Below are 27,518 nucleotides of genomic sequence, written 5' to 3' on the forward strand. Positions count from 1 at the left end.
CTTGTTTTAATGTAAGAAAATTTTTAAGTGCTATCAAAACTTGTAGACATAAGAGATTTCCACGGGCAGTGTCCACTACAGGATTTATTTTTTAAAGGTATTTCATTTCTTGTTGTCAGGGCAAGAATATCTATTTTTGCTACTATCAAATACTTGGAAAGTGTAGGTTTAGGTCCTTCCCAGGTAAGAGTACATTCGATTGTCTTTGGAGCCTTCTGGTTTACAAGATAAAGAACAAGAAGTACTATTTCCCTCATACCTCTAAATAAATAAAATGACTGTGTTTCAAGCACCTACTATCCTTCCCTTTTTGTTTAACATAACCTCCAGCATCAAAGAATTCCACTGTCTGTGTTGCTCTGATTAGATTAAATCTCAACAAGAATTCACTTACCACTAAAAAAGCATTATTTACACTATTTGAAATTAAGTTATCAGTAATATTTAAACTGAGAAAGTAATCAGTAAGGTTTGGAGACAGTCTGCTTTTTCCTGCTTAGATTTTTACTGCAATCACTAGCCAGCTGACCAGCAAGAAGGAGCTCTATTTTTCTTTGTGTGTACACCAGGGAATCACCTTTCAAATTTAATTTAATTTTAAAAGTGAGCCTTTAGAAACCTACCAGTAGTCTTACATTTCAATGAAGAAAAACATTCTACTGAAGATGTTCAACACAATCTCCTACAGGACTTCAGGAAGAAGTTTCACCCATAACAGTTATCCCAGAATTAGTACTAGGGTTCTTGTCACTTACCATTGAAGTGGATTCTTTTGATCCTGAGAAGGGTTGGTGATTTTCTTTCACAGCAGGGACTTCACCAGCTTACCCACGTTTGGGTTTTGATAGGGTGCTAGAAGATGGGCAACCTAGCCTTGCCCTGTGGCTCTCTCTCCAAGCTGGATATTCTAGGTCTAGAAGTTGAATGGGAGCAGAAAAGACAACACATTCCCCTTCAATAAACAGGTGAAGCGGGGCCTGGTACTTGAACATACGTGTTTTAGATAGAGCCTTCTTAAGGAATGATTCTTTTCCCCTTAATTGGCATGCATTCTCTGAAGGCTTCAAGAATGAAAGAGAGCCTTACATGTATTTCACACACAAAGAATTTTCTTTAGTCTATACCTAAAATCTTTGTACCTCAACCATCATGATACTTTCAGATGTTTTCAAGAAAAAACTTCTCCTTTGCTTTTACTGGCAAACACACATCAACTCCATCAAGGCAGCATTTTATCTTTCAGAATGCACAACTCCACCTCCATTTAGACGAAAACTGTTTTTATAGATTGGTGGGATATGGATACAGATACAAGTAATTACTGAAATTATTTGAAACAGGTATCTGAGAACTCTTCTTCTGATGAATAATTCCAGAGGCCAAAACTGAGATAAGACAAGCTATCAGAGACAGACAGCCCTCCCTTTAGGCTGAGTCTCAAATCCTTCTGGACATGCTAATTTTATATACTGTCAGGTTTCTGGTGAAGTACCTTACCTGAATCACAGAAAAGTAAACTTGTAATTGTACTTCAACATTATTATCAGGTATCAAAAAAGCAAGTTAAACTGTATCACACAGCACTGGAACATTCCCCCATACAAATGGCATAAAAGAAATATTCCATCTTGCTTTATTAGGGAAGAACCCACCTAAATCATCATGATCCACCTCCACACAGAAGTCAGATGCAAAACCAACTGCCTATTACTCCAAGCAAAGGAACAAAGTTACCAAGTGTTTATTTATGATCCAAGCTGAATCTCTCCATGTACCTACCCATAAGTTTAAAGTCGTGCTTTGTGTTTCAAAAGCAGAATGCTTAGAAAATTCAAATCAGACTGCAGAATTCAAAACACTAAAGAAAGAATGCAGGGAAGTGGCAAAACAAAGCTTTACTGAAGTTCCCATTTGTATAACTCTGTAACTGCCAGGAACACACATCATAGTCTCTGTGCTCTTTATGTCCCCTGGGTACCTTGCTGGAGGCTGCTGGTCAAGTGAAAGTTTTTTTTCACACACACATTCACTGAGACAACTAACTTCATTCATACCAGTCTGCCATGTAATCTATTTTCAAACAGTGAGGACTCCTGCTTGGAATACACCAGTGTTGAGCAGCAGACAGACAGCACACATCTCTTCCCTGGGTGGTCTTTCAGCCAAATACTAAGCTGACCAAAGCAGTAGTTAAGTTCAGATGGTGCAGTCCCATAACTTTGGGTAAAAATCTTTCACTTATAAACGAAGATGCAGGAAAAAGTTACTGAAACAAGAAGCAAAACCAGACTTACTGAGTCAGAAAACATTACTTTGAGAGTCAGCTTAAAATTCCAGATTTTAATACTTACAGTAAAAACAAATACAAAAGAACCCTACCACAGGAAAAAAAAAACAACCACACATCATCTTCATTAACAACATTAAAATACAGAAGATTTACAAAGAAAGCAATCAGCCAGAATCAGTTATGCAGACAATTTGGGAATTCCCCCCAAAACACAAAATCCAACCAGGCAATCATTATTGTATCAGCAGAATTGCAGCTACTACAGGTAGGTTTCTATAAAAAAGCACTTTCACAGAAGTGTAATTTTTCTTATGTTGGTGAGGAGAGTCCTATTTCTTCGGAACACATACAACACTGACATTTATTTACATCATGTTTAACAGTTTTGTTTTGTTTGCCCAAAGTTCTTGCATGTTTTGAAGTGTTACCAACACCCCCAGGATTCTGCTATTCATTTACTGAACTATCCTAATCAAATTTTGTTTCAATTATGACAAAGCTTCATTGCTACTCCAATTTCCTTTAATTTCTGTACATAGCCTATCACCTGATTGGTAGGACATTCCAATCAAAACCAGTTTTTGTATGTCTTGTACAGACACCTACAGTAATGCACAAGGTATGTGCCAGGATTCACTAGCTGGCAGACACAGCTAACTTAACACAGCCATTAATGCAGTATCAGCAGTGACCACAAATTATCGTATTTCACGCACATTTTTTTAAGACACAAACTGCATCATAAAGCTGCTCACTGAATCAATTTTTACTTGTTCTAACTTGTGTTATAGATTAACCTCAGCCAACATAAATGCTTGTATTAAAACTAAGACCATAGTGATGAAAGATATACATGTTCTCCTACATGATTTTATTTATTTTACTGGGCTAACACAGTACTAAAATAATGTAGCCAGTATCAGAATTACAAAATTTACTTCAGATACAGTTAACACTAGGATGATACTCTTCTCTTACTTAGGAGCATGAAGAGAAAGGCTTGTGGTCAGACAAGAGCTCCTGAAGTCCGGATATGGGAAAAAGTGGATTGAGCTCCAGCCAACCTAATCAAGAACATGGCAGTCATAAAGCACATTAGACAGGTAAAAGGACAGCAAAAGTTTTCTTTGCTGCCTACAGGACAAGAAAGAGGTGTAGAATGTGCAATTTTTAGGTTACTCCTAAAATTCTAAAGATTTCTTGCATTTCCAGAAGTTACCTTATAATCACTGTGGGAGAATTTATTGCCTGCAAGCAAAGAAGTCTTTACAAAGAACAGCCCTAGCTTTCCCTTTAACAGAGGCAGAGACTCCCAATACTCTTAAGGCCAACTTAAAATAATATAAAATTGCTGGGTAGGTAGAAGCAATAAGGTTCAAAGCCCTGGAATCCAGAGTTATACCCTGAAGTAAAAATGAGTAGTGCTACGAGCATAAATGAATACTCTCATGTCCATCTCTTCAGGAAGTAAACATGAAGGCAATCAGAAAAAATTACTCATGTCGGATCAATATGGGTAGATTAGAAAGAAAGTTAATACTGTACAGACAGATTATGTAAAACTACATAAAAACTGATTTAATGGATAAAAATTGCTCTATACATGCAAAGACACCCACATACCATGTCACTCTCCTAAACGCATATATGCACGTACGTGCGCACACACACACGTATCCGTGTACGGATATACATCGCCAAAATGCAGGGAAATCCACTTTGCTAAGCACTGCACAGCAGAAATACTCCGATACTTCCAAAGAGTGCTTTCTTAAGCCTCAACTTACCTCATGAAGTAGAGCCACAAACTGCAAGTTTTAGGTTTTGATTGTGTGATGCCATTCTTCTCCCCCCTCCAAGTTCATAAGCAATGACACGATGAGTTTAAAACCAAAAATGTTATTGCAAAGCAAGTCAGACAAATTAGATACTTACTTATCAAAACTATCACTGTATTTTATGAAGCTCTCCAACTTTTCTTTGGCGTATTCTACCACATCTGAATGAAGCTCTATTCCATGATTTATCCCAAAAGGCCCTGTAAATAAAAATAGCATGGTGTGTTTTTGTGATGTTTCCTTTCTAAGCACAGCAAAACTACATGGAACAGCACTATAGTGTAAAAATATCAAAACCACATAAAACAGAAGTCTCCAAACACTGCTACACAAACTTATTTTTTGCATCTGCATTACTGGTGCTTAAAGAGGAAGGTAAAAGGCCAAAGGTTTGATAAAAGAACAGGGACTGAACTACAATAATTACAGAACAAATTTTCTTAGTAAGCATGCAGAAAATAAGCTGACTACACTGAACACAGTCCAAGCAAATTCTTTTACAAAACATTACTTACTTGGAACACAAAAAATAAAAATTTCAGTCTGTGTTTTGGTATTTAGACTTTAAAGCTTTCTTATGGCAAACTTTTCATAGTTTCTCTCTGACTATTTAGAAATTGAGAATTATATCCCTTAGCCACATATGTTCTTCTATTTTGCAGACTGCAAAATCAGAAATTTGTTCTTAATTTAATACAAATAATTAACTTCCACCAAGAACAGTGAAATTGCCCCACACATTATGTTCACTCATCACAATCCCATCACAACTGCATTGCCTTCCTGTGATCAAATCCAAGTATAATTCCAAGTCAAACTGTGTGCCAAAAGTTAATGCTATTATTTCAGGAACAAGAAGAAATCATGAGACAGTATTATGAGGATTATCCATATCAGGAAGGAATCTGAATCAGACAGTCACATTTGCTCTAAGGATTCTAAATTTAACATGCACTCATAGCCCAGGGTCTTAAGTCATTGGAGCATAGAATTGGAAAAGGGAAAGGGAAGGAAAAGAGGGAAAGTAAACATCAATAAGATTAGACAAAACTTATATTTATATCCTCTACAGCGTTCTAAATCTTTCCTAAATATTTAGCTCCATGATGTTACTCCAGTGAAACAGAATTCAATTTGTCTTTTCTAGGACAGAGATTACCAAAACAGACTAAGGTTAGTAAGAGAGATTTTGTTTTACTGCAACAAAAATACAACATATAGCTATTTACACTTAACTTGATCGATAATTGCAACTCAACATAGTTTAGAATATTTTCAGCTGGGTGAAATAAAAGCAATCCACTACTCCACCAGGCAACTACTAGGAGTGCTTTTAAGACCCCATTGATTGCAGGCAAGAGTTAGCTATCATACAAGGGATGTTCTTAGAGCCCGTGAAAACATTTACCTTCTGCTGACATTCATTTTTACTGTAAATTCATGTTATTATTGGTCACTTTAAAAAAAGCATTGACATAGGCAATCCCCTTTCTAGCTGTTTAATATTCTCTTGTATCATAATAGGCTATGATGCTTCTAACAGCTCTACAGTATACAGCAGCATTCAAGGTAAGTTCTCTTTACCTAAAAATTAATAACAATTCCTTTAACCTCATAATTTAAAGTAAATTAAGAATGCATAAACATCATCTGGTCAAAATTTCTCATGTACATTCCTTCAAGTACCTAACTTTGATAGCAACTAAAAAAATTCTACAAGCATCAGTTGCTCTAACAACCTGAAATTAAAACTATGAATGCAGAACACTACCACATCATCATATACCACAGCATTTGTAATCTAAATGGAAAGATGAGAAATGTGCTCTCTTCTCTCACTGGGAAAGTCACAGCTGGACATGTAAGCAGAGTCAGCTATTCTAAAAATGTGAAACCAACATCTCCACTACTCTCTGAAATCAACTGGCCTCTTTCAGCATAATGAGATAGCAATTCCACCCAGTCTGAACTTTGATTATATTTTAACAGTTTCAGCAACAGTTAATTTAATCTCTGTGGATTGGTGTGCAGTCTTTTAGTATGTTGCTATACTTGGAAGCGATCACCAGTTTCAGATTATTTGATAATTTAACCTAGTCATTTTGACACTGCCAGTGTGGCAGAAACATTACTCACTACATTGTCAAATGGAAAGATATTCAACTACTGTCAAAACCCACATGGTTCTGTTCCTCACTGCAGTGTACGCTGAAATAGGTTTGAAAAAAAAAAGTGAGCTTTTAAAAACTAGTATGGTTTAGTTGTCAGAAAATGACATCTGTTTATTTTTCTTCACTAAAGCAACTGTTCCTTGGTTTAAAACAAACACTTAAGTATAATTATTATATGTAACTAGTTTTATCAGAAGGAATACAGTAAGAAAATAAAGACATAAACTGCATTTATACCTTCGATGCCTCAGCCTAGAAGTCAAAACACATTACAACACTAAGACTTTGGTGACAGGATACAGCATTCCAAAACATGGGAAGTCTGCTTCTCTAAGCAGCTAGGCAGTTGTGGCTCCAGGCTGCTTAAGCCTGCTAGGGACCATCAGCACCTGAGCTGCCTTTTCGGGAACATCTGCAGGGTAAGTGTGCTCCTCAGGGGCTGTCAGACAACCTCACCCAATGTAGAAGACAAGTTTTTTCCTGTTTAATTCCCTCAACTCTGCATATACTATTCTGAAGGATAGCAATTCTGCTTAATACACAGAGGCCAAACCCAGGAGTGTTCCATCAGCCATACAAAATTGGTTTAAGTACAGAGATACAAATGCAGCATACAGAATCAAGTGCAATAAACATAAACGTCTTTTTTTTTTTTAAACATATGAGTTAAGAAAGAATAATGAAGTAACAAAGCTTTCCACAAGACAGTAATAAACATGCACCATTAGTCATTACCCTGAAGAAACATTTTTGAGAAAAAAATGCTGCAATATTTACTAATTGTTTAAATACTGCACTTAAAATATTACAATCCAATTAAAAATATCTACTCTCAATTAGAAACATCCCCAAACAGAGAAAAGCAACACTCTACAAGAGTAGACAGCTTTACCTTATTTTTACCTGTGAATGACCATAATTCCTGTTTCCACAAAACAGTTTTTATTTATTAGTATCAGTAACTCTTATATTTATTAGTATTAATTAGAACAAAAGATACTGCAGATACCAACAAATGATATTTGTTATGCACTATTAGCCATAATTTCTTCCTTCCAATAAATAAATGACCAAAAGTAACTAATAAATGGAAAATGAACAAACTGACTCTTGACACCTTAGTTTTATATATAAATTAATGGAAGCAAAATCTGTATATTAGCTGTCAGCAAGATTTCTACAAGCAAGGAAAAGCTGCATGCAGTATGGTCAAGAAAATGGTATCTACAAAAAATACACATCAAAATAACTACTGCTGTTTTATGTAATAAAACAATTTGTAAAAAAAATTAGTTGTTGGTGCATGTGCTCCGTAATCTAAATGTTGGGCATGAGAACATTTAATGCATTTTTCTCTCTGGGTTTTGAAATTTAATTTAGGCAACAATATTTAGTTCCATCTTTTTTCATATAGGAAATGTACTTGAAAACAAGAAAAAACACAGTGCTAGTGTGTTAAAATTCTATTGAAAACCTACACACCTGATCAAACATTCTCATCAGTCTACATCCCAAAATTTTCTCACTAAGACGCTGATCAAATGTATTTTAAAGTAACTGTTTCCATACCGACACAGATTTATTTTTCAGTTAAGTTTCTTAAAGAGAAATAAATTAACCTTTACAATTTAGATTTCCCCTTCCATAAACTGAAGATCAGAACAGTAACCTACAGCAAAGGCACAAATAGAGTGCAAATGCAGATGAAAATTTTAGGCTTCAAAAATTGTTCCACTCTACCTTTCCCTTTTAAACAAAAATAAGGACTGCTCCTTTCAAATGAGCATTTTAAACTACAGAATGCAGGAAGAATTGCCTCTTCCAAAACATCCAAGAAATGTCACCAAATTAGAGCACCAGTGAACTGCTTGTAGATAACAAACTATTTTAACAACACATCTCAAAGAGCCAGCCTTATGTATGTTACTGTCATTGTTAAAGAAGTAAAAGTAAGGTTTTACAGGGCTTGCATAATCTTCTAAAATATTCAAACCCACTATATTTAAATAAAAACGTTCAGGTTACCTAATATTAATAATTACCTAATATTAATCCCACCATTGTACTCAAGTATCCGGTTCCACTACCCAGATTTAGAAAAGACAATCCGGGCTGAAGTTTCAGTGCTTCCATGACTTCAGAATAAATGCAAGGTGCTGACAAGTGTATATTTCCATGCTTCCAGGCCAAGTCTTTGTAAGCATTGTCCCTGTACCCTTCCAGGTAATAATCACCACGATCAATAGCTCGAAAGGCTTGCTCCACACTCTCGGTACGAATGTACTGAGCTTCTTTCAAGTTATCAATTAAGTCATCGTTGTCTTCTCCAGCACTCACAGCTCCTCCCATGCTGAACTTCTGTGGTAATTCAATTAGTTTGCAAAATACATTAGGAGCAGAGTTTTCCCAAAAGTGTATGCTTGTAATGGAGTCTCAACTGTTTTTCAGAAGGACATCACAAGTGAATTTCCTGCAAAACAAAGAAATTAACAACTATTAGCAAGCAAGGCAATATTGTTAGTAGTGGATAACTTTATGAAGCAGAACTAAGATGCAGGACAGCTAGTACTCAATCAAAATTCTGCCCCTCAGATTTTTAACTCAAAGCTTAGAAACATGGGCTTTATACGTCAGCAGGGGCTGTCTACATTATGCAAACCCTTATTCTACGTTGCTTGCTAGACACTGCAATCCCTACAGTGCCAAGAACCCTTCACCCATGTCACACATTTGAGGGGGCACCTACAGGACAGAACTGCCTTTGGGTGAGCTCTTGTCCCATCCTGAGAGCTGTGTCCAACAGCAGCATGAGCATGTACCAACTTAGCTAATTCTGAAAGGAACTTGGTTTCCATGTGCCAAGATCACCCCATGGGGGAAACAAAGCCCAGGAAGGGATGATGTCCCAGAGATGCTTCTCAGATGTTCACTTTGGAGCTGAAACAGAATACTAGGGCAGATACAATGGCAAACTGCTCTCTTCTGGAATCAAAACAAAAGAAAAAGCCCTCCAAGTATCTGAGCCCCTCCTAATGCCTGCCATATTCACTAGAGGAATAAAAACTCCTTAAGTACCTGGAAATTTTTAACAGCTTGCCAGCTCATAAGTGTAATTCTACACAGCACACTGCAATAAGTCACATTCACTTCAAAATAATTCCTTCAGATCTGTATTTTATCTGCAGTTATTTCATTATGAATTACTAAACTCAAAATCCAGATACTAACATTTTTAATGTTGCATGAATTACCAGTAAAATAGCAACAGAGACTAGGAGACAGGAGAATAGGAAGTTTAATGCATCACTTCTAGGTGAATAGAGTACACAGTGAATAATGCTGATAACACACTGAAGCTTTAGCTGTTGCTCAGTAGTGTTTACCAAAAGCCAAGAAGTACTTTTTTCATTTCCTACACTCTGCAGAGGCACACAAAACCAGGAGGGAGCATGGCCAGGACAGCTGACCTGAAATGGCCAAAGGGATATTCTATACCATAGCGTGTCATGACCAGTATATAAACTGGGGGGAGTGGAATATTGAGGGCTATTAAAGCTCTGGTCAATCAGAGGTGAAATGATGACTGATGTTCACCATTCAGCTGTGTGCTTCCCTCCGAAGCAAAACTAATTCCCACTAACATTCTGGAATGCAAAGAGGTAAAAAGTCATCACATGCAATTATCCAGCAAAAAACCATTTTGATTAAAGCAGAAAAAACAGATATTGGAATACCCTAGTGCTCCACAGCAGAGTAAGCAGGCCTGTGCATGTTCAACTGCACAGGAATATTTATTTCTGCTTATGGAAAAAACTACAGGACAACTTGGACAGAAAATGTGAAACCTAAGAGATTTTTTTAACTGTAGGTTATAAAAATATTCCACCCCTATTTGTCTGCACTTGCACCACACCTGAAGGTTTAATGAACCAAATTATGATACTTCAGTTAAATAATCTGCAGTGACTAAAGCAATCGTTTTTGCCATATTTCACACTAAAAAGTTCATTATTATCTTGAGATATGTTTGGAAATAAATTTAACTAAAACCACAAAGATAAGAACTGAGTTTCGTGAAGACTAAATTCAGCTGCTACGTTTGAGAAATTGGAATGCTGCTTTCAGCTCTTTCAGCTGGGTGCACCCACCACCTCGCACCAGCAGATGGAGAACTCAGCTAGCCATCAGCACTGCGCCAGCAAACGCGCAGAGCACGCCGATGGGAAAGCCTAAAGCTTTAGCATTTCCATCAACAAGCGTCTTCACTGCTGTCACATACCATTTAGATCCTGTAAATAACATTTTTCTAATTTTCAATACACATGACACAGCAACAGACTTTTTTTAGGTATTTGGTAATTTGTATTCCTGGCATTATATGATGGCTCAAGTTATTGCAGTATCACAAGACTTTCTACTGATGACACCCACCAAGTGCCTCAGCTTCAATAATGACTCTCACACAAAATCTCGAAGCCAAGAACAGAAAAAGTGTGATTGACAGCGATTGACAGCATGACATTGAGGGAAGTAGGGCAGAAAGAGAAATGGAGTCTCCTCTCAAGAATGAGACACAGCAAACCAGCATGGCTATTTGGCAGTGCAGTTGAAGGCTATATATCATTCTGGACACACTGTCCCTGTCTGAAGAAGGTGACATTAAGCAGATGACAGTGAAGGTGTTTAGGCCAGACACCCAGCCTAGGTATCTTGGTTTGGTTTGCATTCCTTACTCATCTACAGTGTTCTACTCTGCACTCTCCAAGTAAGCAAAAATGCTGCTCAATGGAAAGTATTGTTGCTCAAAACCAAAAAATGCTCTAGGAAGTGAAAGAAATACACCTTTTCACAAGAAGTGGCCTCTTGTGCTGCAGAGAAATACTTTTTGATAGTTTACTTTCCCCAAAGCTTTTAAACACACAAAAGAAAACATCTCAGAAGCCATTTTAGCACAGCTGGAAAAAAAGGGCAAGTTAGTCAAATCTTCCTTGTGACAGCTGACCTAGGACAAGAAAAAAACAGCAGAGCATACTAGGATAAAACTTTCTACATAGCTGAATGCTCATCAAAAACATCCTGTGAAGCTCCCTGATATTAAAACTGAAACACATGCAGTTCACAAAGAGCACAAGCAGCATTCTGATGCTTATTACACCAAAAGGTATGGCAACTTCACAAGAAATATGAAGGTTTATCCAGTTAACAAAATGCAGCTATTGCTTTTAGCCTCAGGAATCTCTGGAACACACAACCGAATAGAAATTACAGTGTAGGAGTTATAATTTCAATATAGTCTTGATAAAAAATTAACTTAGTAAAGCCAACTGTAATTAAAACAATCTTCATTTTCCATTCCATACTACTCATAATTTATTTTCAGAAGCTGGAACCCTATCTTGAAGTTTTTTATATTCACAATAAAAATGAAATGGAAACATACTTTCCAATTTCTCTAACAATCCACACAATTGTGTAACACCACCACCTCTGACCTGTTTCTGACCTAACTTGTAACCAATTTCAGTGAAATACATTAAATAATTTCTGGGTGTTTTATTGACATTTTTCCTTTTTTTAAAATATTGTCACATTGATTGAACATGTATTTTTTGGCTATGTAGCTAAGAAGAGATGACAATCTGAGTGCATTTTTATTCTTCACTATTTTATAAGATATGCGAAACTCTTAGCTGAAAGGTTAGTAATGAGGTATAAGGTCAGCCAAGTTTTTTGCCAGCTTTTAAAGGGACACAAGTTTTGCATGTTTCAGAATTTCTACAAATGTATTTGCACTTCAAATTAATTTCCTGGGCCACGAAGGACTTGCACACTTTCTTAAAGACAGTTTAAATACCATGCTCCAAGGTATCCAGTTAATTTGCCAGACAAAACCTCATTGACACTGCTAAATCCATATAATTCCAAGTATCTTAAAATTAACTATCTTGCAATACTGACACAGCCTGACTCCATATAGACAACTACAATACATGCTACTTGAGCTGACTTACTTGATCCTTGCTTTGTTTCAAAGAAAACAGAATAACAAAAAAATAAATGGAATCAGCCATATTTGAAGTCTCCTCCTCACAACTAACACAATTTTCACTAACATGTCATCTTGGAGAAAGATGACACTGAATCAGGAATGTGATAGATTACTTTAAACTCATACACAGAATACAACCTTGCTTTGTGAACTCTCCCTCTTTCCTGTCAGAGGAAGAAGACAGCAGTAAGTCACTGAGCAGCACATTAATATTAGAATTCAGCTGTCCAGTTTCCCAAAAAGGAATATTCTGCAACTGGCAATAGAAGGGAATTAACCACACAGGCCTGAAATACTTCAATCAAGTTAACAGTTTCAGTTTACTCATAGAAAAAAACAGCAACATTGCTCTAATCAGCAGAGATTTAAAGTTCCCCAGGCTACTAATCAAGTATCAGGCCTACTCCTTTCTGTCCAGACTCAATACATAATACCCTAGCAGCAGTTATGAACTCAAGACTGTGTTTTGCCTGTCCTCATTCCATCCAATGACTCCTACAACCACAGGACTCCACTTTAAGTTTAGCTTCCCTTTTTCTCCCAAGTGTAATAGTGACTCACACAAGGAAATTCAACCTCAAACTGCAGAGCGGAGCTTAGGATTTCAGCAGGAGTTTTCAAACAAACAGTATGATTGATTATGATCTGAAAGGAAAAGAATAAGTCTAATATTACTTTCACCCAGCGAAGACTGGAGAAAACCAAAATATGAAGTATGTGCTGGCAGTAACTGTAGTAGGTGACTACAAAATTAAGAATAAAATGTGGGACACAAGAGGTATTTTACAATGAAGTCTTCATAAACAATTTTTTAAAACTTTTACACCTATACTTGCTACTAAACTGATACTAAAGACAGCAAAAGGTTTAAGTGCTTTGGAAATCCAACTATTAGAACCTTCTCTTCCACAGCTATTTGTTTTGTCACTCCAAGAAGCTATGAAAGAAGAAAACCTATTGTTTTTTAGGGTATGTGATGCTACTTGGTGCATTAAGGAAAACTCTACAGAGAACACTGCACACTTTGAAGTCTATACTCAAGACTAATCTTACTTAAAAACATTCAATCCCAAACTGCTGCTCAGTGGGTCACTGCAAGAAACTCTTCAAGTTAAACAGAAACAAGTACAAAACCAAGTAGAGTCAGCTGTGCAGTGCACTCCACAGAGCATACTTCAAGGTTCTTTGCAATATGGCAATGGAACAAAAAATAAACCACAGGATTAGCGTTAAGTCAAATGAATGTAAACAGCTACAACTACTGACTTAACCTGAATTGCATTGACCTACTTGGGCAGAAAATGTTTGTCAAGTCTGATGTAAGCTTAAGCCCTGATCTTCCTGTTTGAGCTTCCAACAGCTGTTTGTACAAGATTCCAGGTATGTGCCTGCTTTCACTCTTCCTCCACCTACAGTCACCTGAACAGACTGAACAGCAGACATGGTACTGCATTTCTCTCAAAAGAGGTACTGAAACTTATGGAACTCCTCAAATGTATGAGCAGTGACAAGCACATAAGCACATGATCAAATTAATTTAACCTTGGTAGCTACACAAGGGCATAATTTTGGAGTAACTTCCTGAGTAGCTACTGAACTCTTTTGTTTTTTAAATATTAAGACAGTTCACAGGAACTTGAGTAAAAAAAAAAACAAAGTAACAGAATTCTGTTAGTTGTTTTTGTGTTTGTTTCATTGTTTTTCGCTCTTCTTTGAACTAGGAGACATTCCTTTCCTGGTCTATACTGTCTCTTGTACTTGATTTGTTCTTCTCGTCTGAAATTCCATCTACCCTCTTCACACTGTACAAATAGTATGAATGCAGAAATGAACATTTTTCTATACATGCCAGACCTGTTCTCAGGTATGCTGATAAAGGCTTGAAAATTCAGTACCTTTTATTACAAAGCAAAGCAAACAATCCTACATACTTTCTGGACTAAAATTTTAATGTTCAACTTAACCCCACATCCTGACTTAGCTCTCCTTATTGCTTAAAATCCGGCAACCAAAAACTCTTTGCAAAGCTAAGCCTCTCAGGCTTCAGGAGCAGTTTCTTCTTCAAATATGGACTTCAAATTCTAATTCAAATAGAGACAACAGGTTGTACATATACCTTTATGACTGAATGAACACTAGCTCTGCCCTCTGTACTGTACAGTGTACCATCAATTGCAGACTTCAAAATAATTAATATTGATTCTCTACCCACAACAGTCCAAAACAATTCCCGTTGCTTAGCTGTAAGACAATGCACCAAAATGCTCTTGTCTCTGGGGAGCCTAAGATGACTTAATAACCTTTTAAAGTTCCACTGAAGATCTAAGCAAAAGAGAGCAGTTTAACCCAATGTTTAATATGCAGAAAGATCCCCTACACTGCCTGTGATCCCAGTGTCTGTGACAGAACCTGGCAGCCCTCTCCTAGCACAATTTGTAAAGGTCTCAACTCCTGAGAAGTGTGCCTACAGCTCTGTCTATTCCCAGGCCACAACTATTTTTAGTTTGTTCAGTACCAACGAGCCAAAAAGCTTTATCACAGGCTGGCTGGGAGAAAGAGGAAAGATGAAAAGCTTCTCTTGAGGGCCTAACAGACCCACAGAAACAGGAGGCAGCAGGTAATAGCAGTTTGATCACTGCCTAAAATATCAGGACTTCACTAGAGAGATGAACTGATGATGATACATACAAATGTCTGATATTCACTGAGCCTGTCTCATGCACCTGTTTTGCATATCAGAAACTGCTGTCTGTGCACATATTTCACAAATTAGTGAGCTACAGAGTGACCAGGCTGCAAAACTCATTGCCACAATACACAGCTTTGTAGAAGGATATTTAAGAGAGTATTCATTTCAAGCAAGTTCATATAAGCTATAATAGACAAATGTTAAGAATCAGAAGAGCTGTAGATTGATGTGTAAAAAGAACTGGTTCTGGTACATCCAATTCTGTTTGGCCTGAAAGGGCAAAGGCATAAAAGTGACACAACATTTCTGCAAATTTTAATATTGTGATCACTTTCCATCTAAGACACCTTGATATATATATCTATAGAAAGAACAACAGTGAATCAACATTCTTAAAACAAAACTTGTTTCTTTTCATAAAAGATGGTTAGTAATTTAGTTTGGTTGACCAGAACATAAAAATTATTCTCCTTGGAGTAATCATCAGAGAGTCCGTAGTAAGAACTGGGGGGTGGGGAAGGAGAATCCTCTTTTATAATGAAATACAAAGCAGATTTTGTACAGGAAAGGAAACGTATTTTCCTAACCTTTTACCATAAAAGTTATAGTTCTTAAACAGATCAAGTCACACTTCATATAACTTTGACTAGGCAAAATGTGGCCCATGACAAAATTTTCACTATTTCAGCCAGTACTAAAGTTCAAAAACTTACTGCACATAAACATTTCAAGTTATTTAAATAACTCACTTCTAGCAGCAACAGAACAACATACGCCTGTTGCCTTTAGCAAAAGAAAACAGAAATGAGGTCAAGTGTAAAAATAGAAGATAGTTGCATTCCTGACACTTGAAACCTCATCTTGGAGCTATGCATTTACTTCAGTCTCCACAAAGAAAAAAAACCAGGCCCAATTAAAAACAGAAATATCAATCATCTTTACCAACCTCCAAAGGAAACTAAAATTTTTTGGTTTCTAATCTTCAGAAATGTATCTAAAAGCTTCAAAATAGCACACAATAGTCACAGCATAAACAACTTAAATACTGTATTACCATGAAGTTTACTTTCACAGCCTGAGAATCTAAACTTTTATTGATTATTTACTATCCTCTTCTTATGAGATGCTAAACAAATACAATTTAAGGAAAAAATATATCCCAATTCTTCTGTGCTTAATTCTTAAAAGAGCACAGTGCAATACAACAGTATCTTTTGAGAAGTTGTTTTATTAGTTAGTCCTGGGATTCTCAAGAGCGAAGAATGAGTAAAACCTACTCCTGTTTCCTGCTTCTCCTCCTCAGAACCACAGAACAAAATTCTTTCCCTGCAATCTTCCAGAAGCATCACACTGGAATCACCATTTTTTTTCAAATGTAACTTGTTCACTAACACTTGCACACTGAGTTAGTGTTTTATCTTGTCAAAGAAAGCAACAGATATCTACCCCACCTTCTTCTTTTTAATTCGCAAATCCTGCATATCCAAAAGCTTTAGACTTTAAGGATCCATATCATAATTTGTCTAAGTCTCCACACATACCATAAATCCATACATAGCACAACCTATAATGATGTGACTTTATCCATAAATCTCTACCACTTAGGACTTTCAATGCTTACTTTATATAAAACAGAGATCAACTTCCCTAACGAAAAGAAAGTGATGATTTATTCAAACTTCCAAAACACACTCATTAAGTACAACCTAAATCTATATTAAAATTCTACTGAAGTCTTTAGTCATCCAGGAAAAAAAAAAATCAACACTTTTCTTTAAAATGTAAAAGGTTACAGCATTAAGACTGTGATCAAAATCTGTTTCACAAAGGTTCATGCAAATATTTTATTATTCTGCCTACTTTGAGGTAATGTTTCAAAGCACTGCTTTTGTAACAGTATCATTTTAATTTACACCTCTGTGGCCAGTCAGTACCTTCCACCTTAAATTTTCCACAGGGCTTGCAAATGATTAAACAGATTATCTGCCTGCACATATCATGGTTAACTTCATTGGGTTATGTGACAGAAAGCTGTTCTGCACACAAAAGAGCAGAGGGGGATTTACAAGTGGGGGAAACATGTGAATACCCTGACCCAGCCTACCATCAACTCTCTCCACATTCCCACTACCACCATGCCTCTCCAAGGCATTTCCCAGATCCAAAGGTACGACTTTTACAGAGCTACAAAAGCAGCTCTGTAAAAGCTCCCATTGAGTGCAGGGGAAAGGGATTTGGGGATGGCACAAGTCCTGTGAGTGGATGCTTGGGAGAGGAACCAGAGGTGGGGAAAGGGAAAAATCCCAGTGACTAGGGGAGAAACAAGCATGGGAAAGCCACAGCTGTATGACAAGAAGGATGGATCATCTGTCAGCAGGCTGCAGGTCAGAATGTGAGTGCAGCTATGCCCTGCCTCTCCTGTCGGACTGCCAATCCCCTTTTGCAACTCTATCTTGGGCCTCTGCTTGGCGCCCATGTGCACCTACAAGACGTGGAGTCAGACCACAGGTAACAAGGGCTGGTGAGTCTGCAGTGGCAGCCAAGCAGGGCGTGAGCTTCTGCAGGTCCAGGTGCAATCACACCGAGTACCAAGCTGGACTGGCCAGCAAAGCAGGGAGAATGGCCTTGGGACTGGGATGGGACACACCGGCCGAGGGAGGCATCTGGAGGAACAAAGAGGGATCCAAGGTGAGCTGCTGGAGAATCTGTGGTGTTTGGGATTTGCAGCTAAACACGTGCATGTGCATAAGAGGCAATGGGGCATAAACAGACTGAAGAGTTCCAGGGCAGAATGAGTGCCTAAACCCAGTAACTGGAAAGATTTGTAATACATACACACATCTATGTTTGCACACATTCAGCGTGACCATCCAGAAAGAGTAACAGGATGAGGCCACTGGTGCTGTTTGTGCTTGCCTTACTGCCGTCTCCTGTGTTGGTGTGGTGGCAAATTATAGACACAGATGCTGAATACATCTGTTTGTTTGCTACTGAGAATACGTGCTCAGCCTCACAACTCACTGCACCTGAGGCCATGGACACCTAAACTAAAAACTAGAAATACTTAAGCAAAACTCCTTAGAGCCCTTCTTTAAAAGCACAAACCAAAATATAAACACATTATAATTTTGAAAATGTTTCTGAATTACTGGTTTTCTTTTTCTTCAGGTATGAATCAAGTACTACTGTAAATGTGGCTCCAAAGTTATAATTTACTTACAGTACCAACAATGGCAGATGTCATCTGGGAAGGATTTGAAGCATTTGTGAAGGCTCCAGTAATCATTCCAAGATATTCATGCAAACTCTTCAGCAAGAAATGGTAGTTGAGAACCTTTTATCATTGCCTATATAGCAGCTGTGCACTTGTACAGTTCACAATAACCATCATTCCCACAATCTTACTGTACCAGTTTTTTTGCAGTCATGCAAAGCACATGGTTTTCACCTTACATAAGTGTAGTTTACAGATACAACACAAGAGGTTGCTACACTCACACAACCTGATGTAGTTATATCACGGACAACTTTAATTTATCCAGAGCATGCCAGAATGGAGAAGGCAAATTTTACGCTGACTTTTTCTGGCAACTGAATTACTTCAGAAAACATCACAGAATCTCAGGAAACTTGGCAGTAATGAGTCTTAGTCATGATGAATGCATAATTAACTGAAGCAAATAACAAGAGACTAAGGCCTATGGGATTTTATAATACTGCAGATGTCAGCTCAGCAGAAGTCAAAGAAACTCAACAGCTTGACTTTTCTGTGTCTTTCCAATTTCACTGACCTTCTGACCGCAATAATGCCGAATTTAGTGTTTCTTGAAGGAAGAACACAGCAAAGCTAAACAAACTGGACTACATGGAATGAAAGGAAAACCACAGCTCATTCTCAAAAGGGTAGAGGAAACAGTTTTGAAAATCAAGAGCAGGATCACATGCCCAGCAGAAGAAGAGCCAGCAAAACCCCACCCACTGAATCCAACAAGAACTACAACAGTAAACAAGAATTTCATGGGTCTCAGGCAAAGATTTTCAAATGAAAATCAAATCCTGTAATGGCAAACTGATGTACCAGTAGAAATACAGCATTCCTGATTACTTTAAGTTATTTATATTAGCCATTTATCAAAATTAAGCATCTCCTTTAGCAACTGCTTTGGAGTTCAGTCTTTCAGCAATGCTGACTTGCATTCATTTCAGTCATACCTATCAAGCAAAAACAATAGTTCTGAAAATATGATTAAGAGGATAGTGGCTCCCACAATCATTTCTTTTTTTAACTTTAATATACAGACCATGATATAACAGCACAGTCATCCTGACTGGGATGAATAGCATTACTTGGCTTTTTCTTTTATATGTCGAGAAAACCACATGGTTAATTCCCAAATATCTGCTATAAACACTTGCTATAGAAATAAAAAAAATCTCAAAATAGTAATCACATCTCATTTTCTGCCAACCACATGGTCCTAATTCCTCTTTTAATGTTAAAACAACTACTTATAGGAATCAAGCCTTTCATCTGGGATGGGGATGCCACAGGCACATCAACTGCCAACTCTGATTCACTAGCTGACTATTACTATAAACAATTCCAATTACTATCCCTTCACATGCAAAAAACCCCACATTGATACAGAAATCTCCTTTTGGAGAAGCAGATTTGTCTTTTCTAAATATGAACAAATAATTAGGACATGTCACCTCTGAGATGATCTCTTTGAAATGAAGTTACCTTTCATTCCTGAAGACAACTAATAATCAATTATATTTGTTTTACTTGAAGAATGGTACCAATACACGCTTTTAATAGTCACATTCCTTTTGTGTCTACAATATTACTGCATACTGCCTTTCAATACATCTTAAACTAGTATTTTAGAACAACTCTGATTTGACTTTAACTTTTACCATTAAATCTAAAATGACATTTGTAGACATCAGCTGGAAAAAAAAAATCTTCCCAGTGACAGATGCCTCCTGGAGGAACATTATCCAGTATTACACAGTTGTCACTGTTCATCCTGAAAATAGTTTTCAAGATTGCTTAATTTGCCATTAGAAATATGCACCTATCACTTAAAACTTTAACAAGCCAGTTGTTAAAAAAAAGGAAGAAATAATTATGATTACTGACAGCTTTAGTAAGACTTATCTGTTTAGAAATCATGCAAAGAAAAGGTTCTGTAATAAAAACAGCAAGCTTCTGGTACTTGTGAGGTGAGTGCTCTAACACAGACCTCTAGTGCTATTTTAGGTGCTCATGCTAACTGCTGGCTACTTGGCCGGTGCTACAGCAACAATTAGTGCTAAACAACAAAACAGAAAACTCTTCTGGCCACATCCTGCCCTTGCTCCTCTGCAACTAAGTCAGAGGAGCTGCTCTTTCCGTGTCACTTAAGACTGCTTTGAAAGGAACCCAACAGTTGGAACGGAAAAAGCAACCAGATAAAAGACATTATTGGCCAAAAGGGACCAGAAGAGCAAACCTGGAGACACTGACTTGCAACCAGTCTGTCATCACCAGGCTCTAAAAATATTCAGAACAGAGATCCTGTTTACAGTCTCTACACCACCACAGAATTGGTTGGTTGTCCACATATTCTCTGTTTATATGTGTCTCTAAACACACACCATCTCCAGTAAAGCACGCATGGCATCAACCAAGACAAGGACTCTCTTCTCTAACTGCTGAGCTATCTCTAATTCAGATTTTTCCTGCCATCTTTTGTTTTTTTGTTTGTTTTTAATATTTCAAGTAAATCCTCTCGTATCTAACAGCTCCATGCTGACAACTCTGATGCCCTGCAGCACCTCCATAGAAATGTCTTTCATTCAGGATTAAAAACATGTCACTATCAAACCACTCAATGAAAGCCTGTTACCTTTTAAACCTGATTTTAAGGTTTTGATGTCAAATTCTGAATTGTTTCCTCCAAACAAGTTTTTCAACATTAATTCCAACTGTACTCTTTTGCACCCTAGAAACACAGCAAATACAACTCTGCTTTGCAACTGTATGCGGAGCAAACACTACTGTGAGAAAATCAAGTGAAATGCTATACTTGAGAGGCATTCCAAACCTCACCAGTTATGTAACCTTAACAACACTCACAGTATCTTAAACCTCCAATTGCATGCAACTCATAGAGCTCAATACTCTGCATTTGTAAAAGCAAGATATTTACATCCCGTCTTCACTAAACAAAACAAAGCCAGAGGTTCAAAACTAGTGTTCATAAAATGCATTTTCTAAGCAGCCGGCTCCAAGAATTTTTCTGCCCCAAGACAGCCCCTCTAAGAAGAGAACTTCCACAGGAATTCCCCACCCAACAACTTCACTGTATGAGAATACACCAGAACCTGCAGTCTGTGAGTTCCCATGGTGAGTCCCGATGTCACACCTAACCTCTTTCAGGGCTGTGGAGTTTGTCTTCCTTTGCTTATTTTAAGTGTTCTGTAATGACCTCTAAACCACTGCCTTTTCCTCACAATAAAGGACAATTCATACTTTTGTGCTTCAATTTAAAGAACTGATAAAATTAATTGAGAAATATGTCACATACCAATTGCAGTCACAATGTGTAAGTGATAAAGACCCTACAAGTGTTCTCCAGACCTGTTTCCAACCCTATAGGTTCCAATATTTTTCTTCTTTCCAAAAATAAGTTTCTTTGGACTAACTGCTATTTTTAAAGACAATTTTACTTCAGGTTTACTTTTACTTCTTACTTTCAACATTTCCAATAAGCTTCTGATCAGAAGTAGATTCAGCAAGAATCCACAAACATACATTCCATCAGTACTCCAAGCTCCTTGAAGTTAACATCACTGTCAGCTTTGCAAGACTTTCTCTGAAACATGAAGTAGGCATGACATACCAGGACAAAAAGGACAGAAAACCAACACTCTTCTTCTGAATGCCAGCCAGCTATCTTTCAGTTCTACAAATATTATATTCAGCATCCTGAGCTGCTATAAATTTTATCCTTTCTTCAAGGACCAGAAGTCCAGCCCAAATTTCTTAAGTAACACAGCAGCAGAAACTGCTTGAAGTGCTTGCATGAAGGAGGCCTGAAGGCTTTCATTAACATCCAGTGCACACAAATAAGGCCCAAAGGAATTGGAACACAGTAGTTATTTCCTGATGCTCTCATGTAATTATACCCATAATATTTGATATAACTACCACACTTCAGCCCCTATAACTCCGTAAATGATGAAGCAGAACAGTGTGAACACAGTTCTGCAAATCAGATACATTAAAAGAGTACTCCATCCAAAAAATCCACACTTGTTGGAGAGGATGAAGTATGCAGATCAACTTCCAACCCTACTGGAAGATTCCTGGAGTGCCTTAGGCCAGTCACACACCTGATTATTCATTTGCAAAACATAATTGCATCTACATTCTACCCACTTCTGCACTGAGGAGTTTACATTCTAAGTAGGTAAAACAAATGAGATTATATAAACGATGTCTGCATTCAAGAGTGCCAAGTGCTGGAGACTTCAAGGCACTTTTCTTACACAGAGAGCTAATTAATCATCAGCTCCAGAACATCACTTTCAGTTCAGCAGGGTAGAATAGCAGATCTCTTGTGACATTCCTACTGAAAATGGGAACAAAGCAGGAAATGACAAGAACAGGTACATGTAAAGACACCTCTCATCCAGAAAAAATGACTGTATTCTCAGGTGTTTTTCTCCATGCACCTTTAAGACTGGCATGAGCATTACCATAATGCTTAGTATTTCAGAATTGCTTTTAATGTATTTGTTCTGGGGAACTTTTGAAACACCCAACATAAACCTTTCTGAGACACTGCATGGGGAAATTTTATTGCCTGGCTCTAAGGGCAAAAACAAGAATGATGCACTACAATGTGTTGCAGTAGGAATTCTGTGCTAATGTCTTCCAAGTTTGCCTTAAGACTTACACCTGCACTGCTATCACGCCTAAGAAGCCTACCTTCAGCTTCAGAATGCACACTTCCATCTCAAAGTGCTTCAAGTTTACAGAAACACAGCCAAGTGACTGCTCTGATACAGTCCACCACAGTCATGGAAACTACAACACATGCCTGACACTGAGGTCCTATTTTTAAGTCTCCTATTAGGCAGGAGCCTCTTCAAAAGGAGCTGCAGGTTGCAGCAGTCACTGACAGGCAAACATAAGGCAACCAATAAAAACCACCAAACTGCCACAATTATGATTATGAAAATGGCAAGATTTCATAATTTATCAATTATGAAATAGAATACTGCAAAATTGAAACTGGTCAGTCACATATCTAAAGCAAATAATGCCACAGATTAGATGAAGCAAATCCAGAAAGAAGGCCAATTAGAGAGGCAGGGAGATTTTTACAAAAATTCTGGAGTGAAGATCAGAGATGATGCAGGGAAGGAACCTAAACCAGCACAGACACAGTGATAAAATCTGACCATCCAGGACTACATCCAGTATTACATACTTTTTTCTGTTTCTGTGATTTCATTATATTCTCCTCACTGCAGATTTCCCAACAACATCCAATTGTATTTCCTAGCACTTCTGAGGGACACTGACTGTTGTAAAGAACATCTGGCTAAGTGTCCATCTCCAAAGCCCTTATTGTGGCTCTCTGACCTCACTCACATACTTCTAACATTCCTATCATTATATTTATTCACCCAGAGTCAGTTAAAATACCAATCGATCTGTCACACATTTTTCCACCTACAAATCCAAAATACTTTTCAAACTCTCCCAACAAATCAGGCAGGAGTTCTGCAGAAGACAGCTCCATTTATCCAAGCCTGATCCTTTCCAGAGATCTTCTGCCCAGAGTAAGGTAATGGTCCTGTTGAGGGGAAAAAAGCGTATAGCACATTATAATTCATCTGCAAGCAGAATGGATTAAGGTTACACAGACATTCTCACCACACATTATTGTAATTTACTAACTCTAAGCACTGGATTTTTTGAAAATCATGAAAAAAATACAGAAAAGCATGCTCTGTAACACAGAGGTCACACGGTCAAGAGGAATTGGGTATCTTCATTAATTTGCTGAAGTGCTGACTAGCCTTATTCTGGGTATTTTTTGTGTGGGTCTCAACATTTGCTGCACTTTATGAGAAGAAACCTTACATTCTTGCTAAAGCCTGCAGTTCAACTCTGCTTGACCTATTACTTGACAGAAGTAAAAAAAAAATACCCCCTAGGAGAACACCAACTATGTTGGCACTGGCAAATACTGCAAGGACACAAGCATTTTCCACACACTGGAGCAGTTTAGCACTTTCATAAAGGTTTTCTTTTTAAACAGACAGCCCCTCACCCTTCCACCTTAGACGTTCGTTCCCATTTTTGCTTTTGTTGGTTTTTGGTGGTTTGTTTAGTTTTTTTGTTTTGGTTTGGTTTTTTTTTATGACAGAGCTGCATAAAGCAGGCCCAGGCTGCTGACCGAGTATCAAATAAATGCCAAGATTCCTTCTCCCTCGGCCCCCCCTTCTCTTCCTGCAACTTCAGAGCGAGCCGCGGACAGCTGCCGAGGCCGGGGCAGGAGGGCGCACGGAGGGCAGAGCCGACCCGCACGGGGCTGCGGAGGCGGCCCGAGGTTCGGGCCCCAGAGGAATCCCATTAACACCGCCGCAGACCGCAGCTCGGCTCCAGACGTGACCCCGGGACGCCTCCTCCAGCTGATAACAACAAAGAAAACAGACGGGAGGAGGAGGTGGCAGCCCCGGAGCCAGTTCCTGCTCCTCCCCTTAGTCTTCTCCCAGCCAAAACAGAGACCACAATATAAACAGAGACAAAATGTGCGTTTATGGCAAAGAGGGGGGGCAGCGGCAGCCCGCTCCTCTTCCTCCGGCGGCTGCCGCCAGGAATGCTCACCGACCGACTCACCCTGGACTGCGAGCGAAAAGCGAAGTTATCGCGCATTTCACACACTTTATTTATGTAAACAAAGTATCTTACGCATACTGCAGCCGCACCACCTCCTCCACTCCCAAAAAGAGAAATACCCTGCATTAGCCCACGGGTTTTTATTGAAACAAAACAAAATGTTGTCTCACGCACCCCTCAACGATGCCTCGGCCTGGAAGACGCAGTCCCCACAAACCCACGAGGTTGTTAAGACTCGACAGTGAAAAAAAGAAACAAAACAAACAAACCAAGCCCAAAGAAATCCCCCAAACCGCAGGCTTCCCTTCTCACTGCATTTCCTCAAAGGCGCAAAGCAAACGCACAGCCGTCACAGGGGGGAGGCAGGGCGCTGAGCCGCAGCGGGGGACAAGCGCTGCCCTCACCTTGCCTGCACCACCACCCCCCCGCCGGGATGCCGGGGCTGGAACCTTCTCTCTTGTCCCCGTCCTCTCACAGCTCCCAGGCCCACGGCAGCTACACCAACCACCTCTCCTCCCCCCCCCAGCTCGTTTTGGGCCAGAGATTATTCATTACGCAGACGCCGCGAGGGGTGGCAAGGGTCGGGCAAAGGAGGAAGAGAAGAAGGGGCTGCCGAGGGCGTACGCACACAGTCGGTCCTGTCCCTCCCTAGGGCGAGCCCTCGCCCTGTCCCGGCTGCACGAAAACAACGTCTCCCCCTCATCCCCCTTCCCCCGCGCCTGCGTGCGGGGCCCGCGGACAATGGGGAGCGGAGCGCCCGGGCAGCCAGCGAAGGGCAGGGGCCGCAGGGCAGGGGCCAGAGGGCCGCAATCTCCCCTCCCCCGCGGCAACCCACCGTCCCGGCCGCCCGACGGGGCCTCCGCGCCGCACAGCGCCGCCGGAGCGCAGTTCTGCCCACCCCCCACAGTGCGGGACACTCACCCGTTCCGCAGCGGACCCCGGACCCTGCGCTGGGCGGCACCGGCGAGACCCGCCTGGGGGGTGGGGGCGAGAATCGCAGGCAGGAGAGCGCTCCGGCAGGCCGCAGGCAAACGGCCGAGCGAGGGAGGGCGGCGCTGGCGGCCGCGGGCCGGGGGTGCGCGGGTCGGTTCGGCGGCCGGTGCCGGTGCGAGGGACGGGACGGGACGGGACGGGACGGGGGAGGCGGGGTCCGACAGCTGAGAGGATGTAAACAGAGCGTCACGTGACCCCGCCCCCCGCGCGCGGGGCCGCCGGGCGGGGCGAGGCGAGGGCGAGCGCTGCGCCGCTCCGAGCCCGGCCCTGATTGGCCGCTCGTCCCCCTCGCTACAGCCAATGGGCAGCCGGCGCTCGCGGCGCTCGTCACCAGTCGCCCTGGGGTCGCTGGGGGCCCGCACGCTGCCTTCCCCCCACCCCCGGGTGCCCGTCCCCCTTCCCCGCCGGCCGGGCAGCGCTGCCGGCAATCCCGTGTGCCCGTCCCCCCTTCCCCGCCGGCCGGGCAGCGCTGCCGGCAATCCCGTGTGCTCTCCCCGGCCCTCTGGTCTCCCGTGGGCTGCCGAGGAGGGAAAGCAGCACCGTGTTGTCGTGCGGAAGGGCCGAGCGGCGACGGCAGCGCGGGTGGGCGCTGGGGGTCAAGCAGCCGTGGCGGAGGCCCGGATTTAAAATCGTGCGCAAGGTGCCCCCGGTGCCCGCAGGAAAGAGCTCCGCTTTGCGTTCTCATCTTCCTCTGCGGGACCCTTCCGTAGGGCCTCTCGCAAGGGGGCCAGAAGGTTCCCCCCACGCCTCGAGAGAAGGGCATTCGGGCTGTGTTGTCGATAGTTTTAAAAACTACAGGAAGTAAGAAAGATCGCGGGGAAAGCTCAGAGAAATCATTCGCAATGTCAGAAAGCGTCTAAAGGGGGGCTGTGTAGATGCTAAAAAGGTCTAGAAGGGATGCTGCATGAAAAACAGCTGAGGTCATTTGGCTTGCTCTGCCTGGAGAAGAGACCTGGGGGGAGACCTCACAGCAGGCAGCAGCTTCCCTGGGAAGTGGAGGGGAGCACTTGATTTCTTCCTGGTGACCAGCAAAGGGCCTGTGGGGTCGGCATGGACATGTTGTGGTAGCTTTGGCTGGGTATAAGGAAAAGATTCTTCACCCTGAGGGTTGTTGAGGACTGGCATAGACTCCACAGAGAAGTGGTTAGCGCACCAAGTCTGACGTAAATGTTTGGACAACACTCTCAATCCCATGGTGTGATTCTTGGTGTGGCCCTTTCCAGGGCCAGGAGTATGACTTTGGTAATCCTTGTGTAACCCTTTCAACTCAGGGTATTCTATGATTCCATGAATTTGGGAAAAGAAGGACTACCGTGGAAGGAACAAGACATGAAAAAGTGGGAAGTCAAGGAAGCCTGAGGCCCCAGTGCAGACTTGAAGCCCAAGGTGATGAAGAGTGTTGGATCATTCTGAGCCCTGGTCCCAAGTGATGTTTCTGAGGCATTGTCTCATGTTTGATTTGGTTAGGAGGAATGATGTGGGATTTGGAAAGTCAGTGGAGAAAGTAGGCTTGGCTGGTGTTTGGGAAAATTAAGATTTACACAGGTGTCAGGACTTGTAGTAACTTGGCTAATCTGTTTTTGT

The 27,518-nt window shown here is 40.3% G+C and overlaps 1 protein-coding gene across 3 annotated transcripts in view; it reads right to left on the bottom strand.

The window, feature by feature from the left end:
- Positions 1-26,016, bottom strand: part of PCMTD1 (protein-L-isoaspartate (D-aspartate) O-methyltransferase domain containing 1) — a 40,667-nt gene extending 14,651 nt beyond the window's left edge. The window contains exons 1-3 of one of the 3 annotated variants that reach the window (XM_058019243.1): positions 25,863-26,016; positions 8,342-8,769; positions 4,226-4,328 (exon numbers count right to left, since the gene is read on the bottom strand). In XM_058019243.1, coding sequence (XP_057875226.1) covers positions 4,226-4,328; positions 8,342-8,648 — 410 coding nt within the window. In that variant the 5' untranslated portion in view covers positions 8,649-8,769; positions 25,863-26,016. Of the gene's footprint in view, positions 1-4,225; positions 4,329-8,341; positions 8,770-25,115; positions 25,251-25,776; positions 25,795-25,862 lie in introns of those variants that run through there. The other 2 variants (XM_058019262.1, XM_058019251.1) reach the window with 2 other exon arrangements.
- Between the last annotated feature and the right edge of the window lie 1,502 nt (positions 26,017-27,518).

This window comes from Melospiza georgiana, chromosome 1 (genome assembly GCF_028018845.1).
Source record: "Melospiza georgiana isolate bMelGeo1 chromosome 1, bMelGeo1.pri, whole genome shotgun sequence".
NCBI classification, from domain to species: domain Eukaryota; kingdom Metazoa; phylum Chordata; class Aves; order Passeriformes; family Passerellidae; genus Melospiza; species Melospiza georgiana.